The sequence below is a fragment of the Oreochromis niloticus genome, linkage group LG11 (assembly GCF_001858045.2).
Source record: "Oreochromis niloticus isolate F11D_XX linkage group LG11, O_niloticus_UMD_NMBU, whole genome shotgun sequence".
NCBI classification, from domain to species: Eukaryota; Metazoa; Chordata; class Actinopteri; order Cichliformes; family Cichlidae; genus Oreochromis; species Oreochromis niloticus.
Window position 1 is genome coordinate 36,343,466 of NC_031976.2, and position 16,209 is coordinate 36,359,674.

At 40.2% G+C, this 16,209-nt stretch overlaps 1 protein-coding gene and 1 long non-coding RNA gene across 10 annotated transcripts in view; one reads left to right on the top strand and one right to left on the bottom strand.

Annotated features, from left to right (window-relative positions):
* Positions 1-3,382, top strand: part of LOC109204200 (uncharacterized) — a 35,262-nt gene extending 31,880 nt beyond the window's left edge. For 2 of the 4 annotated variants that reach the window (XR_003222297.1, XR_003222298.1), the window contains one exon: positions 207-3,382. This is a non-coding gene — a long non-coding RNA (uncharacterized LOC109204200). The remainder of the gene's footprint in view (positions 1-206) is intronic. The other 2 variants (XR_003222299.1, XR_002063767.2) reach the window with 2 other exon arrangements.
* Positions 1-16,209, bottom strand: part of gabbr1a (gamma-aminobutyric acid (GABA) B receptor, 1a) — a 128,022-nt gene that overhangs the window by 110,789 nt on the left and 1,024 nt on the right. For 3 of the 6 annotated variants that reach the window (XM_005456072.4, XM_003451260.5, XM_005456073.4), the window contains exons 2-4: positions 14,105-14,191; positions 13,763-13,827; positions 6,998-7,136 (exon numbers count right to left, since the gene is read on the bottom strand). In XM_005456072.4, the coding sequence (XP_005456129.1) occupies positions 6,998-7,136; positions 13,763-13,827; positions 14,105-14,183 (283 nt within the window). In that variant the 5' untranslated portion in view covers positions 14,184-14,191. Of the gene's footprint in view, positions 1-6,997; positions 7,137-13,762; positions 13,828-14,104; positions 14,192-14,314; positions 14,491-15,104; positions 15,123-16,131; positions 16,185-16,209 lie in introns of those variants that run through there. The other 3 variants (XM_005456070.4, XM_005456071.4, XM_025911810.1) reach the window with 3 other exon arrangements.

Genomic DNA, 16,209 nt, shown 5'->3' on the forward strand with positions numbered 1-16,209 from the left:
TCCTTCACCTCCTGATGTTTTCCATCAAGGTGAAACAACAACATCAACAACAACAAAAATGTGATTAGGGAAAAGCATTGGAGTTTGTTTTTTTACTATTTGACCACAGCCTGTTGTTTCCATCCCATTTGAAGCTTTGTGTTTTTCACCCACTCGCTGTTCACTTTTTTCCTTTTCCTGGATTTTCACCTGCTCGTTGGCTTTAGGCACCAAACATGGCCAGACTGTAAGTAACCACTTTTATTTCAACCTGTCACTGGTGACATAAAATACTGTGAAGAAGACTTGAGTGACTGCTCATTTTTTCATATTATGTTTCCAAGGAACGAGACTCCCCCCCCCAAGTGGTGTTGAGCAATAATTCTCCGGCTCTCTGAAGGTCTTTCAAGTTTTTCTTTGGTAAATGGAAGACCGGCTGTCAAGAAGCCAGAGTTAAGGAAGGGAAATAGAGAAAAGGCTCAGGTATGCCAAATTACACAAGAACAGGACTGAAAATCAGGGGTAACAGATCTTTTATGGTCATTAATCCAAACTTGAAGTTTTTGGTTCAAATGATCATCAGTGTGTCTTTAAAACACAGTGGAAGCTCTGTCTTGGTTTGGGGCTGATTAGCAACAGGTTCACTGTTTAGTGCAACAATGATCCCAAACACACAATCATTGCAGTACAAGTTCACCTGGATAGAAAAATAAACCACAATGGCTCACTATCAGGCATGGATCGGCCTCCCCAGAGCCTAAACGTCAACACTATTGAAGTACTCAGCAGAGAACTGAACAAAAAGCAGCCAACATCCAAAGAAGAGCTTTGAAGAGCCTTTATGAAGCCTGGAGAATTGCATGTCTTTCCTTAAGTTGCTGAAATCATTTTCCATTCTTGTAGCAAATATAAAGAAATCATGGTTGGCTTAAGACTTTTGCATGTATTGGCTTTTGCATTGCATGCATTCCATTGAAAGTATTCATGGATTTTCAGTATTGTGGGTGGCCGACAAACTAGAAATGAACATTTCTTGAGCAGTAAAAGTATTTGTAGAGCTTCAAAACATCCTGCAGCTCAGTTACATTCAGAAGAGTTTTCCTTTACCAAAAGGTTTCATTTAGTATTCTTTGTAATGAGATAAAGGAGCAGGGAATGCTTTGGGAATAGGAGAGTTTGCAGCTGGATGAATGTTTCACCTCAGCCTTTTGTGAGCAGATTAGAATTTTGCTCTGTTGCCTTGTCAGTCAGTTTAATCTACCATTGTAACGTGAGGGCCGAGTCGGACGGTGCAGGAGTCCAAATGTAACAACTCATTTTGTTCCAGTGCTTGAAACTACATCTCATGGCCTTCAGAAGCAACCAGGTCAGTGAAGGAAAGAGTGACTGTTGGCCTTAGTCTCCTCACGCTAACATTTAACATATAGTTTATCAGAACGTCGCCTTGTTGAATGAGGAAGTATAAAATCTGCACAAGTCTACGTTAGTAGGAAGGCATGGGGTCAATGGCAAAAATCAGAGGATAACAGTTCCTGCCTTAGTATTATAACGAGTGGTGCAGAAGTGTACATTATACTATTATTAGATTTAGGATCACATTTTTATTAGCACCTCATCTTACTGAACTCATGTTTATATTAGAGTTTAAAAGAAGTATCAGTTTAAACTAACTTGACATGCTTGTCTTTGGAAGGCCCGAGCAGACAGGTGACAGTGCTAACCAACCCAGTGACAGACTGGGGACCTGTCCAGGATGTACCCCACCAGCCTCAGCCCCCCTGCGCAACCCTGAACTGGATAAACAGAACAGAATGGATGGATGGATTTTAAATGACCTGCAAGCTTTGTGTCATTAACGGTTCTTTAAAACTAGAAAATATAAAATATGATTGTAATCAGTATTTTTAATACTAATATTTTATTATTATGTGACAATTTTAAAATAGCGGGCAAAAACTTACAGCAGTGTCTTGGATTCACGGAGCGGTTTCAGCTCACTGTTTAACCGTTTGGCTACAGCTTTACTGGTTTGGCCCTCTCACTGCTCTCCTATTGTGCCCGGCCAAATCGAGCTGCTATTTTCGGATGAAACACCTCCAAAAATTCATTGAACACGATCTGCTCTGTGCCAGTCAGTTTATGGAGGGAGGGAAAGGTTACATGTAATAGAGTTGAAAATTAAAATATGTAAAGATGTCAAAACATCACAATATCAGTGATTACAAATGGGTTACATCTTTATTTCTTTCAGAAAAAAGGGTTTTATGTAAACTATAACATTCATTCTTTTGCTTTTCACCATGCTGGAGTCTCTTCCTTTGGCATGTTTTCCACAGTCCTGGTCAGTAAAACCATTGGGGACTAATGTGAGTGAAACATCACCAAGGGTAGAATGGCTTACAAGGAACTAGGACAAGAACTCCTTTCAGTGCCTGAAATTCATTAAAAGACCTAACATGAGTGTAGAATATAAATATAAATAATAATATTGGAAATATTCTCACTCAGATACTTGAGGAAACAGATGGTACACGACTCTCCTGCTTTAATAACCAGTTAAAAACATGTTTGCAAAGAAATGAAAAGTAACCACATGTAAAATAAAAGTAACACTGCAATAACCTGTTAGTACAGTTGTTATTGTGTGCACCAGTTTATGGTTTAAATGTGTTTAAATGTGTTTATTTATGTAAAGGAAAACACAAGAACCAGACACAGGGCAACAATTCACCCTAGACTCCGGCTGGAGAATTACTCTCACCTTCTCCATCCCTGCTGAGTCAGCACACACGGCATGATTAACTCTTCAGTCTCTTTTGTTTGTTTAGCTTGTTACAGATGTGAGAGTCGGGGTTGATGACTGTGTCTGATATCAGGCGCCTTTTGGGTCTTTTGTTTGAGAAACTAACTTGCTTAATGTGCTTTTTTTTTTTTTTTTTTTGCATTTCTAAGACCTTTGAGTTTAATACCTCAGATGTGTTTCAGCAGGATTTCTGCCCACATGAAACATTATCCTAAGACTAGTTAGCAAACTAGCAACAGCACTTTGAAACTTGCGTTGGGGAAAGTGTCTCACAGCTGAGATAAAATGTCCTAATACTGGAGCTCTGCTCTTTGCTTGTAAACCTGGCTGCATGTGCACAGCGTCAGTGCAGAGGAGGGGACCGAGGTGCTGCTGCCGACTGAGATCACAGTGCTGTGTGTTTGCATGAGTTTTACAGATTAACGACAAAAGTTTTGGTGGTGGTATGAACTCTATGTCAATATTTCAGAAAAAAAGGACAAAGAAAAAAATAAAAGAAATAAAACACTCCTCTGTTAGAGCCATTGTTGCCTTTCTGAGTAATTCCTCTGCTTCTTCCACTTGTTAGACAGGACATGTCCCCTGCATCCAACCTGAAATCTAAACCCATGGCAAGAAGTTACATGTTAGATTGTCCTCTCAAGTAATCGGTTAATTTATTATTTCACCATATTTACCACATTTCCCTCTTCTTTTTCTTGCTGAAAATATTTTTATAAACCCAGATGAATTTTTACTCTTTCTCTGCATGTTAATTCAGCTGAATTTAATTTTATTTGCACTCATGTTTACAGTCAGTTTTATTTACAGTGATGTGTCCTGTGAAAACCTAAGTACGCTCAGTGTTTCGGTGGCTTTCAGAACCATCTTTAACAGGAGTAACTTAAAATGTTATCATATCAATATCATTATTGGATCATTATCACACTTTGTGGCTCGCTCTTCTAAACAGTTCATGGAGGTTTGGAGACACATTTATGCACAGCTCTCTTAACATCTCGCCGCAGCTTTTCAGCCAGTTTGAGGTCTTTGAGAGCTTTAATATTTAACAAGGAGCTTGACAATGAAGGTAAAGATTCTGCAGTATTACACAGAAGATCCTCCATGAGCAATCACAGAGGAAGAACTGCCCACTATTAATAGCAAAGCCATAAAGTTTTCCAAGTCAGTAGGTATTACTGTAATGTAATATGTTGCATTACTTTTGAAAAATAATGTTACCTAATGCTATGGTAATGTAACAGTGGTATATATAAAAGTAACCTCCACCGAGTGCCAAACAAAGTGCACAACAGGAGTTGGTAGACACCAAAAATAAGGCTAAAAGCAGGTTAAGACTGCACAAACAGCTCCCCGTGAATCCCGGATGTTCGAGTAAGCGAATCTTTGCTGTCATAACATCTGAGGTTTTATTTCATTGTAGTTTTGGCTTTAATTTAGGATTGTTGATTAAGCAGACAGGACACTTAAAAACTGAATATTATACACAAGATTTGTCTGGATTTGGTTCACTCAGCATCATTTTCAGCCACAGCAGGAAACTGTCAGCAGAAAAGCTCTTATGAACTCCCAGTACACTCCCTGTACTCAGCACCAAGTGCCAAACAGACAGAGTTAGCAACACAGACAGCAGTATTTCATCGACCAAGTATTTCTCTCCGGAGTTGGAGGAGAAACTGAGCTAAAACAGTAAATATTGCACTTATATTTGCCAGGCAGACACAAACAAAACTCCGAATGAGCACAAATGATGCTCTATATGTGTAAATACCCAAGTCTATCATGTCAAACATTAAAAAAAGCTTTTAAACTAAATCATATAACTGTACTGTGATAAAACACATAATAGGTCGGAATTAGCTCAACTTACTATCTACGGTTTTCAATCATCCTGAACGTTGCAAAGCCAGTGAGATGGAAGCAACCATTTGGGATTACTCTACATCGTGTAATTCATATAAAAATAGATTAAAATGCCCTCTAATCAGGGGTAGGCGGCACACCTCCTCCGGTTGCTCCTCTTGAATGGATAAACCACACTCCTTTTATAACACAGAAGCTACTAATCCACAGGCTTCATTCACTAGAGTTTACACTGTGTGTCTTGATTTTGGTGCAATGTTTCGCTGATTTTGTCAGGAGTAGAAATAAATTGCCGCGCTGCGTTCTTTCTTCACACCTGCATGTATCAGCGTATAGTTGGAGAAGGAAGGATGACCCGTTGATAGTCAGACGGAGGGAGAGCGAAAGAAACCTCTGATGCAGAAAAACCAAAACACTGCAGTTCCTCTGACTCCAAAAGCCGGTCACCATAGACTCGTGTTTTAAATTAATACTACTACTACTACGTACTAATAAACATCATGAGGGCACAACAGTTTCCTCCTTTCGTAATCCCTTATGATGGTCAAACTCCGCCTCCAAACTCCGGCTTAAAGTTGGGGGCGTGGCCACCGTGATGGGTGTCCTATCATTGAACTGGACTGCTCCACTGTGTTTGTGCTGTTGGTGCCGTTTGGAGCCTTTTAATGGAATTATGTGACAGTGTGGCCGTGGTGTGAGACAGGCCGCCCAAGAAAACAGTGCTCCGGTTTTTGATGAGTGAAATTGTATTACTTCATTATTCTGTAGAGACGTGTCTCAGTATCTGCACACTCCATCAGTGTTAGCTGACAACTTATCACTCGGCCCTGTCGTCTAAATATGATCACTTCTGGCTCAGACTGGCAGCAACCTAACACTGAGGCGACATCACATCACTATGTCCGTGAGCTAACGGCTTAAATGAATATGGCTTCCGACCACCGTGATCCTCCGCCACATTAACGCCTGTTTCGGGAGATTCTGGAGGGAAAATTCCTCCATTTGAATTCATAACTCTGTGGCAGGTGGAGATGAATTGCTTTCTGGTGCTGCTCTGTATTTTACGCGGCCTGCAAATCACCGAGCGCCTCCACACCCTCTCCCCACCTCTCTCATTATGCAGAGGATGGAGTTGGGCTCAGAGCTTTGGGTGAAGTTCCACTTTGACCAAACGACCTCTAAACGCTCAAGAAAACATGATTTTTAGACAAGTTGAGAATAAATGGGGCCTTTTGGAGCTTTTGCCCATTTCTGTGTTAATGCATTTTTTGACAAACATTTTCTGGAAATTTTCTTCATGTTTTTGATAGAAAGGATCAAGAGATACGGTTGCATTTTTAGATTCTGTTACTGGTTCTGATGTTGGTGAAATATATTTCTGAGAGTATTAGATACATCGCAGCACCTAAGCCACTTTACAGGAGCTGCCATTTTAATTTCAGGCATGAAGCGAGCAGCAGCGGAGAATCTGTAGCAGCAGACAGCATCATTTTCAACCCCCACAACTGGCTGCTTCTTCTACACACATCGAGGCTTCTGTTGAAATGTAACCATCTTTCTAATGTCTCGTCATCACTTTAAAAAGTTGCTTTAAAAAGAGGAAGTCCTGTGGTAAATCCTTGATGTACCATTCATCGTGCATTAGCAGATTGCTAGTGTTTTTGGGGGCTAAATCAGCTTCAGTGTAACAGACACTAAAGGACATAAGTGTTTTTCTTTTTTCCATTCAGACGTATTTTTTAGATTATTTGTCAAAACTTAAATAAAATTCATACTTTTAGTGAAAATAACTAGTTTACCCATTTAGCTACATACACTCCTACTCATTCAGGACTATCTCATGAGCTCCCCTGATGAAATACAGCCCCGTGGTATTAACAGGAAGTGGAATGGTTCTCCTGGACAGGCTCTGGTTTAACTTAAACAGTGATGGCATGTCAGTGCTGAGCTTAGAAGTTTGACTTCACCCTAAGGGGGAAGTGGAGTTTTAAAATGATGCTAACAAATGCTGGCAGCCACACAAATAAAAAGGTGTGGTTTCATTTCATTAAGTCAGACTGCATCAGTTCACTTTACTTTGGAATTTCACAGCGGTTTTGGGGATGGCGACAGTGAATGCTGCACAGTATCTGACACAGTAAACAGGGAGGGTGGTGAAGCACTGTCAAAACAACTGGGATTTCATTTCAGCGTAAGTGTGGTTTTAATTTGATGCTGATTAAGCAGACGTGACACTTAAGAAAGAGCTGATTATTGTGCACAGGATCTGTCTGCAGGGGGGAAAAGGAAAGATGAAAGAAGGACGAGGAACGGGACGAAAATAGAATGGGAATGAGCCCAAAGAGGACTTACAACATCTGCTGGCCTGCATCATGTCGGTCCACGTGCCGTTGGGTAAGCACTTCCTGACCTTCGGTCCCACGATCACTCGGTTTCCTCTGCAGATGTACTCTATCTCATAATCCACAGGCAGGATCTGCACACTGCGGATCTGTGAAGAGAACAGGGGCAGAGAGATCAGGGGAAGGAAAGTGTGATTGATGGTCTCTCATACAAGTTTTTCTCCTTCACTTAAGAAGCCTCTTCATTCTGTGTCACAGTGCCATATGGCCACGACAGTAAAGCTCGACAAGGGAAAACATTTTAGTGCGATACTGTCTGAACTGATGTGCTGTCACTCTCTGAATTACATCTTCTCTGCCTGTGAGGGGACGGAAATATATGCGAGGGAAAAAGGTTTATGTTTCATTTTAAATGGCTTTGGTCATAGCTGCATACATACATTTGAACAACGAACAATAAGGAAATTTGACACTAAGGAACCGTTTTCATGTTGATCTGCTGAGGAAGAAAAGCTGTACTGCTTACAGTTAACGGTTTACAGTGCATGTGCAACAATTTTAACCCAGTAAAGCCTGAACGATGGAATAACTGCTAGAAAATTCAAATTTTCCAAAGTCGAATGTTTAATGAAGCTTCTGACAAATGAAATAAAAGATTAAATTAAATATCAATTTGTATAAATGAGATTTAATTAGATCATTTTTGCTACATTTATTACTCAGTTTATAAGGGAGTTACGGTTTTAAAAAAAATCACAATGATGAAGAGCTCATGGATCAAATATGACACTCTTGGCATTAAAGGATTAACTATGTAACGACAGACATTTTTATGAAAGTTTTGTATATTCATTACTTGTTCATTCTAAGATGAGGAGGTAAAAGTAGATGTCATTTGGGGATTTACTGCAACAGAAGACCATATTATTTCATATCCAGGACGTTGTCGCATTTACAAACTTCACAGGTCTGCAATTAGTTAGATATCAGTCAGTACCAATTTGAAATGTGGCCACCTTAATCCAAAAAGCTTCTAATATCAAAGATTTGCCCCCTACCCATTTGCAAAGATGATAAATATATCGTCTAAATTAGGAAGAAATGTGTGTCTAAAGTAAATCTTTTCTATGTGATGTAATAGTGTGGCTGTATTTCTATAATCCTCAAGCAGAATAAAATATTTTTTGGATTTTTTCCCCCCCCAACCTAAAAGAGGGACAGTTTACACCAAAAATCAAATTGACATATTTTTCCTCTGGCCCGTAAAGCTATTTATCTATCCAGACTGTTTTCTTGCTAGTTTCCCTATTTTTGGAACATCAGCTGTAGAAATGTCTGCCTCCTTTTGAATATAATGGAACTAAATGGCACTCGCCTTATGGTGTTTACATAATGTATTGCACAAATTCTACAGCAGTGGTGTCTCTTTGCAGATCTCATGACCCAGTTAATCAAAAAAAATAAATAAATCACTGTTCAGAAGGAAGCATCAACCCTGACAGAGGCTCGTGACAAGCACGCAGCTAGCTGTGATGTTAGCTAGCTAGTACTTTTGCACTTGCATATTTTTTTTAGTAACCAGATCACGACTCCTGGAAAGAGTCATTGCTTTTAAATTCTACTGTCACTTTTTTATGGTTTCGCTCTCTATAAACAAAAACGTGATGTTCAAACCATCCCAGACAAGCCCCCAGTTATGTTTCAACCTAGCTCATAATCTGCAAGAGAAAGTGAATAGTGACACCACAGTTTTTAGAAACCCTGATCTTAATTTTTTTAAATTGCCAGATAATCTAAGCTAAAAGCAGGAACAGCAGGATGAGATCTAGCGAGAAGTAGCGTCCCTCTGAGCCAACTTCAGACAACTCAGCAACTAAGCTGAAGCAGTACCAGGGCATGATAGGAAGTCTGGAGCAGTTTGACTTGTTTCTTTTTCTAAAATATGAATGTTTAATATGAAACTCATAAAATTGATGCAGCAAAGGCTGACCTATGAAACATATATTTTTTAAGCAAAACTTCAAGATTTTCCACAGAGCCACTAAATTCTAAATGACTTGATAAGTCAGTGGTTCTCCAACTTGTTCTGGCATACCCTCACTTAAAGAAGAGAAAAAGAAACTTTAATAATACCACACACACTATTTTTTTCATAAACATTAAAAATAAAATGGGATCAAAGTTGAATTTTTAGAGAAATCAAGCTCGGGATGATAACACAGGCAAACACTCATTATATTTCCCGTACAAAAATACTTTGTATTCAGCTTATTTTCATTCTGTTTTTTCTCTCATTGTCAGCAGCTGACCTGCGGTGGCTCCATGCCCCACAGCTTGAGAAACACTGTGATCAGTAAGTTCTCTAAAACTGCACCATTAGCTTAAAGTTGTAATAACCAGATAATATTGGTGGAGCTTTCTTTTTCCACATGGACAGAGTTCCCTTTAAAGCTATATAAAGCAACAGTTTTCATGTGCAGCCACTAAACTCTCAATATCTATTCAACAGATCTTCAGCCGTAAAAATCCATAATTTGTCCCACTAATGTCAGACTCAACGTGTTTGTGAAGTGATGTGTATCTGTTTAGGAAAATGAAGTCTGGGGCATTTTAAGATTTTGCTTTAGATTCTGTAGTCTGCTTATGCTGTTAAGTGCTTTGAGTGGTCAGTGAGACCGACCGCTAATTTGATGTAATTGACAGCTTCAGCTGACTGACTATCGACTGAATGGAACTGCGAATAAATCAGAGCTGGAAGTCAGAATAGTCTGAGAACTTTGTGAACACGTTCATTTGAGAATGAGGCAAAGTAGAATTTTCTAATTGATACCACAGGTGTATCTACTTGACCTCAAGGTCAAGGTCAAAAGTGTTCTGAAAACCTTTAACTCGAGAAAGATGTCAGAATTCTTTTGTGATGAGGAAAAGGTCAAAAATCACACAGCTGATACACTTTTATTTTATGAGCACCCAGCAAAAACGGCATCAAAAGGCTATTTCACTTACAAACAATCAAAAACCACAATGGTCATAAAGTAATAATACCAGTCGTAGGAGATGCCTGCGTTCTCAGTGGTTTATGTTTATTATAATTTTAGCATGTGTTATTCCTGGTTCTGGCTTAGCCATGTGCTTTTTGAATTGAATGCTGAATAAAGTTACTAAGGCTCATGTGCACCCCACTAAGATCGACTGGGACCTGGGAAATGTGTGTTCTCGAACTTGTACTTCCAGAGGCTTTGTGCCACCTAACAATTTCTGCTGGCTGGAGGTTGAGGGGTAGCAGCCTCCTGGCAGGGGTAGCCACCAGTGTTTTTAAATTATACCATTACTACTCATCATAGACAGGGTGCCTTACTCAAGCCAAGCTGTAAAAGTGGTGTAAACGAACACCAATCACAACAGGATCATTCTTTATATCAAGCAACAAGGCAATCTTACTTTAGTTAATAAAGTGAATTTGTCTTAATGGCAGCGGGTCATTGCTGCATTTTTCTCTCAAGCATCATTATTATTTCTGCTATTAATGACACTATAAACGTGGCTCATGCTGAGGAATCCAGCTTTAAAAATCGTGACGCCTCCCACCAGCAAAAGTTTAACCCTCCATTTTTTTACACTCCTCCCAGCTCACTCTAACCTGCTCAGCTCCTCTGACTTACACTGCACTACAAACTCCATTCAACCTTTAAAATATTCACAATACTTTGAACTTCCAGTGTTCTATATTGTCTTTTATGTTTCTGAAGGAATTAAGTAAAAAGTGACTTATTTTTGAGTATGAAATAGACTTTTTCCTGAGCCGCTCTCAGTGTCACAGTACTGCCAAACACTCCTTTCATTTTATCTCTGTATAAGCACATGCTCAGCTACTTCTGCTGCAACTGAGCCGATTCATTGTTTCTTATTTGGTGTCAACTCGGTCGCCTCGGTACCGTCCAGAATCCAAAAGTAAAGAATTTGATCGAATCGCTCAACATCCAGCTCCTGTTCTGATCCCTCTCTGTTATCGGAGGCGCTTGGTGTATCCGTGTGTGTGCGCTTTGCCCTTAAATCATTTTTTAACACACTGCCATGTTCCCATTCACTGCCCACGTCAGTGACTGTAGTGACTGTTTAAAAGCCACCGAGGGACTGCTCTTCAGAAACTGTAGTGACGCATGCTTTCAGTCAAACTGCCAAGTTTCCATCATCAACGCGCAAAGAGTCATCACCGTTTCCGAGATGTTTAAAACAATTTTCAGGCTTGTGTGCCACCCTGCGTTCTGAGTCAGATATAATACACGAAAAGTGGTGTTGTTGTACAACTGTTGAAACATCACTTTATGTAGCAGTAAAACACGTATTCCAGCGTTTAGTAAAGGGTCAAAAAGTTTGAGCATTAAAAACTATTTCATGTATCTAACATCAAGTCATTATTATGCAGAATAATAAATTACCGGATCACAATTATTGATGCATTGATGTGTATTGGGCCGTCTAAGATAACAGTGCTCCAGCTGACATCATCTAAATCAAGGCCTGTGGGACAAATCCATCCCCATGCACACTTCAATCCAGCTGGCATATCACTTTAAGCGCTTGATAAAATTTTGGCCTGCCAGGTTGTAGCTGTAGTTTGCACAGTGCTGCGGCACCCTGTACACAGCTTGAGTAAACAGAGGCTTCAGAAAGTCACTTAACTGGAACGAGGCATGCAGCTACAGCACAAAATACCTCTGAGAGCCCAATCTCAGAGTTTTTGGAACTGTTAAGTTTCATTTTTATGTGAAGCCAATTTCATGGTAGCATGTTGGGCCGTATGTTAGAGCTAAACTAGATCATTAAGGATCTTTTGCTTTTTAAATTTTTACATTAAATTTCATGAGAAACTATTACAATGTCATGTTCAAGGTTGTGAAACATGCTCTGTGGGACTGTTGGCCATATGGGAGCTGTGGAAGTTTTGGATGCAATTTTTATATCTTAAGCAGAAACTTGTTGGGTTGAAAAATGAAGCCGGTGCCAAACTCTGCACTTCCGCTAATAGCCATGTGCAAAACTCCACATAGACGCCCACATTATGTCCAACTTTACTGCAAAAATAAACATGTTTACAGCCTACTGATAAAAGCAGTGTCACCCTCTATGGATAGTTTCCCCCTTTAGGACTGGTGTGCAGTGGGTGCTCCCACTGACAGGTGTCTGCTGGACCTGCAGCTCATTCAAGAAGTTTGTCCCTCAGTGCTGCGGAGTGAAACTCTGGAATTGTATTAGTTTTTCACTTACCATTAAATTAGCAGGTATGCATGTCTTTGCATTGCACTCATGCAGTTTATGAATACAGCTAACCAAGCTTACTAGCATTAAGCGATAACTTAGCACTCCAATCTGTTATCCAAATATTTTCCATTTCTGCCTCAAAAACTTAATTAATTAAAAAAAATATGACAGTGCCCAAAATGCTAATGCTGAGGTTTCAAAATGCTGAGTTCATCTTTTATATACAGTCTATGGTCAAACTCAAACAGGAGGTTTTCATTTGTAAATAACTCCACGTCACTCATGCTAAAGGAAATGAGAACCTGCTACGTTTTTTGGGGGGGGGGTTTCTGTAAAATTTTGGCTCAGTGATTAACGGGACTGACTTGGACACTTCTTACTGACAACACAGACATTTGTCCCTTATTGATTGCTGTTGCAATGTCACACCTCAGTTCGCTGCCATTATCAGTTACAAAAGCTCGCAAGTGGTCTTGGCAAAACTGTCCCGTCCTCAGAGCGCAGCTCATTGTTTGTATGTTTGGTACAGCATGTGTGACTGTAAAGCTGGAGTGCCAGACGACAGGTTTGAGATGTTCTCTGCTGGTTATGAGCTATAAACTTCTTTTTCCTCCAGTAAACACAGGCTTTCGTGGTGTCTTCAAACAACAGCTGCAGCCTGCCAGGTCTCACATGTGTTCTCTAGTTAGTCAGTGTGTTGTGTAAAATCATTCAGCCGTTAGCTAAAGTCTCTCTCTTCATAAAGTTTTAATCACCAGTGAATTTTGTCATCTTTAAAGAAGATACGGAGGACTGAAAATCCCCCCAAAAAATAAGCATTCAAAACAATTTTTAAAAGGATGTTTTAGGTAAAACCTATAGACGGTACATGATTTACAACCCAATAATCAACATTAAATAATTTACAGCATGTAATGTAAAATGATATTTCTTATTTAATTCACTTTCGTATTCTTGTTTCTCTGTTTGTAAATTTATTATTATTTATTTTTCTGTTTATTTTCCAAAAGCAATAAAATATTGTTACATTATTTTATTATTGTTATAAAATAAAGAAAATTAAATTTGAAATATATAATTTTCACAAATTTTTAAAGCAGTTATGTCTGTTCTTTTTTTAAATATTACTTTTGGTGGCCTAACATGATATTTACACATTTATGGAGTATTTTATATTATTAATTTATTTAATTATTAATGTTTCCTTTCCCCAACACCCTCAAACCTCAAACATTTTTTAACCAAATCAATACAAGTCATTGCAAAAAAAAATCCATCAATAAGACAAATTAATTGCACCACATTTTAGAATTTATTAAATGCCTGTTTTTATATTTTTGGATGCACATATTGGTAAATTATTATATGAGATGTTTTTACATTTATTTATTTTTTAGCAGGCACAAATCTACTTCTGTGTCACTTATTTTGAAATCTTCAAACTGGGAGCAGTCTCATGTGATTGATTTGACTGATGAGCTTCAATACTCTGCAGTAACCAGATTCTCTGTACCTGTTCTTGTGTTAGGCCTCTATAGCGGATCCCACCATCCCTGGGAGGCCGGATGATGGCACAGCCTGGGGAAAGGGGAAAAAAAGGAGGAGGAGGAGGCAGAATGAAGGACGATAAGCGCATAGAAAGAAAGCTCTATGTCTCCAGATAATGCAGATATATTACAGCAACATGATATATTATCAGTTTAACTGACGCCTTCCTCGCTGCACAAATTGCAGCGTTTCACTCGGGTCACTTAGCAATCTCTGCGGAGTTACTTCTGTCCATTACTGCATATTGTAAACAGACACACACACACACACACACACACACACACACCGATTCCTGCACACAAATTACCTCCAGCTGATGAATTATGTATGGGCACAACGAGAGATGGAAGAGCACAGAGAAGAATCAGAAACAATAGCCGTGCCATTTCTGGATCTGAAAGAGAAGGAGGAGAGAGAGAGAGGTTTTAAAACGGGGAAGTGTGGCAGGGAAATCAAGAGTTTTGGAAGAAGACGGAAGAGACAAAAAAGAAATGGGTTACTGAGAAAATATCCTTACAGTATTAATGCCGCACACTCTGTTCTCAGATGCAGTCACTTTCGCTTCACTGCATCAACCTTTTGGCAAAAAAAGCTTTTTCAACCTGGCGGATAAGCTGCACGATGAGTCCACTTTTCCCTCTCTGCTTCTGTTTGTATTCACCGTGCAGACGGCTCAGGTTCATTTCAAAAGCCCTGTAGACAAGATTTCAGCTCAGGCTTTGATGGCTGACGCTGATATTTTTTTGCAAAGTGGATCCCCATTTCACACCAAAGCAAACTCAACAGACTTTTCTTCTCTTCCAGAGTGGAAAAATATCCAGAATAGCTAGTAAAGTGTGGCTGCAAAAGCTTTCTTTTGCGAGATGAGTGCTGCTATTTGGTGTGTTGACAGACTTTTAAGGAACAATGATTCAGCTGAGCAATTCACTAGCAGCTCCACTGAAAGCACCACGACCGTCGACAGTTTGATCACAGATTTGGGTCCATAATGTCAGCAGCAGTTCATGCAGCCCTCAAGCAGAGATAAAGAGTGGGCTACAGAGGTCTGCACACATGCCCTGATTTTTTTTCACTTGAGGCAATTCATCAACTTGGCAGCTCCCTTAGGATCCCAAAAGGGGTTCATACAACTTGATGTTCCCATATGCTGCAATTCTACACCTGTAACCAGACATGTGAAATCTCTTTACACAAAGTGTGAATTTACTGGTCATAATGCACGTCACAAAATGTCTTAGGTTAACTGAATTTAATGTGTACACAGACTCCATGACAACAGACAAAAAAAAAAAGTGTGGTTTTCTTACCAGAAAACAGTGAAAAGACCCAGGAGTCCCAAAGCCCCTGGAGTGTTGGCAGGCAGGGGAACACACACACACACACACACACACACACACACCCAGAAACAGACACACATACAGTATCGATGATAAACACCCTATATATAGCTGTTCATTTGCAGTTTTGAATTATAAATGCTGCTTTATGTGGTTGCCTCACATGAACAAACAAAACTCATCCAAACACTCTCACGCTTAACATGACAGTACAGAGATAGATCAAGTGTGTGTGGGGGGGGGAATGGGATGGGATGGGTGGAGGGGGATAACAAAGTAAAGCACCACAGTGAGGGAGACAGATGGCAGCGAGGCTTGCTTGTGGAAGGCAGACAAACTCTGCTGGAAACTTCATTAGCATTAACCAGTGTATTTTTAGAGTTCACTGACAAGAAGCATGCAGGAGGTAGACACCACCACTAGAGCGTGCATATTATAGGTGTGTGTTTGTGTGTGTGTGCTCTGGTCCCGTGTGGGAAGCAGGGAGAGAAAGAAGGACAGCTCAGCAGGAGTCATTAATATCAGCGATCACACACCCAGCCGGATAAAAGCAAACTGTGTGAGTGAGCAGCCTAACGGCACAAAGCCAGCCGACTCCATCAGCTGAGGCTGTCCTGGCACTGAGCAGACAGAGGGGAAAGAAGGGGGGCCTGTCGACTGGCCTCGAGCTGGAAAAGCAATTAAGGCTTCAGCACCACGGACAGCGCCTCCAAAACACAACTGCTACATGAAACATCTCACACACCTCAATCCCATCCACTTCCAATGTCACTGCTGCACACACACTGCCTACACTTCCTTGTGTGAGTCTGCTGCCGGAAGCTTCCCTGGATAAGGACTGATCCGGCCCATTTCAGCACCACAGTGATGTTGAGAATAGCCCACAGTGGGCTATTTTCAGGCGGTTCCACATGCACACACACTCAGATGCTGCATTCTGTGCATGGCTGAGCATGAACTACAGAGACGTGAGGGTCACAGTAAGGGTGCCACCAACCGTATGCTGCCGGTAGTTGCTCGTCGGGTGTTGACTAGGGAATCCGTGATGGCCTGTAGAGGAAGGCCGACCATATTA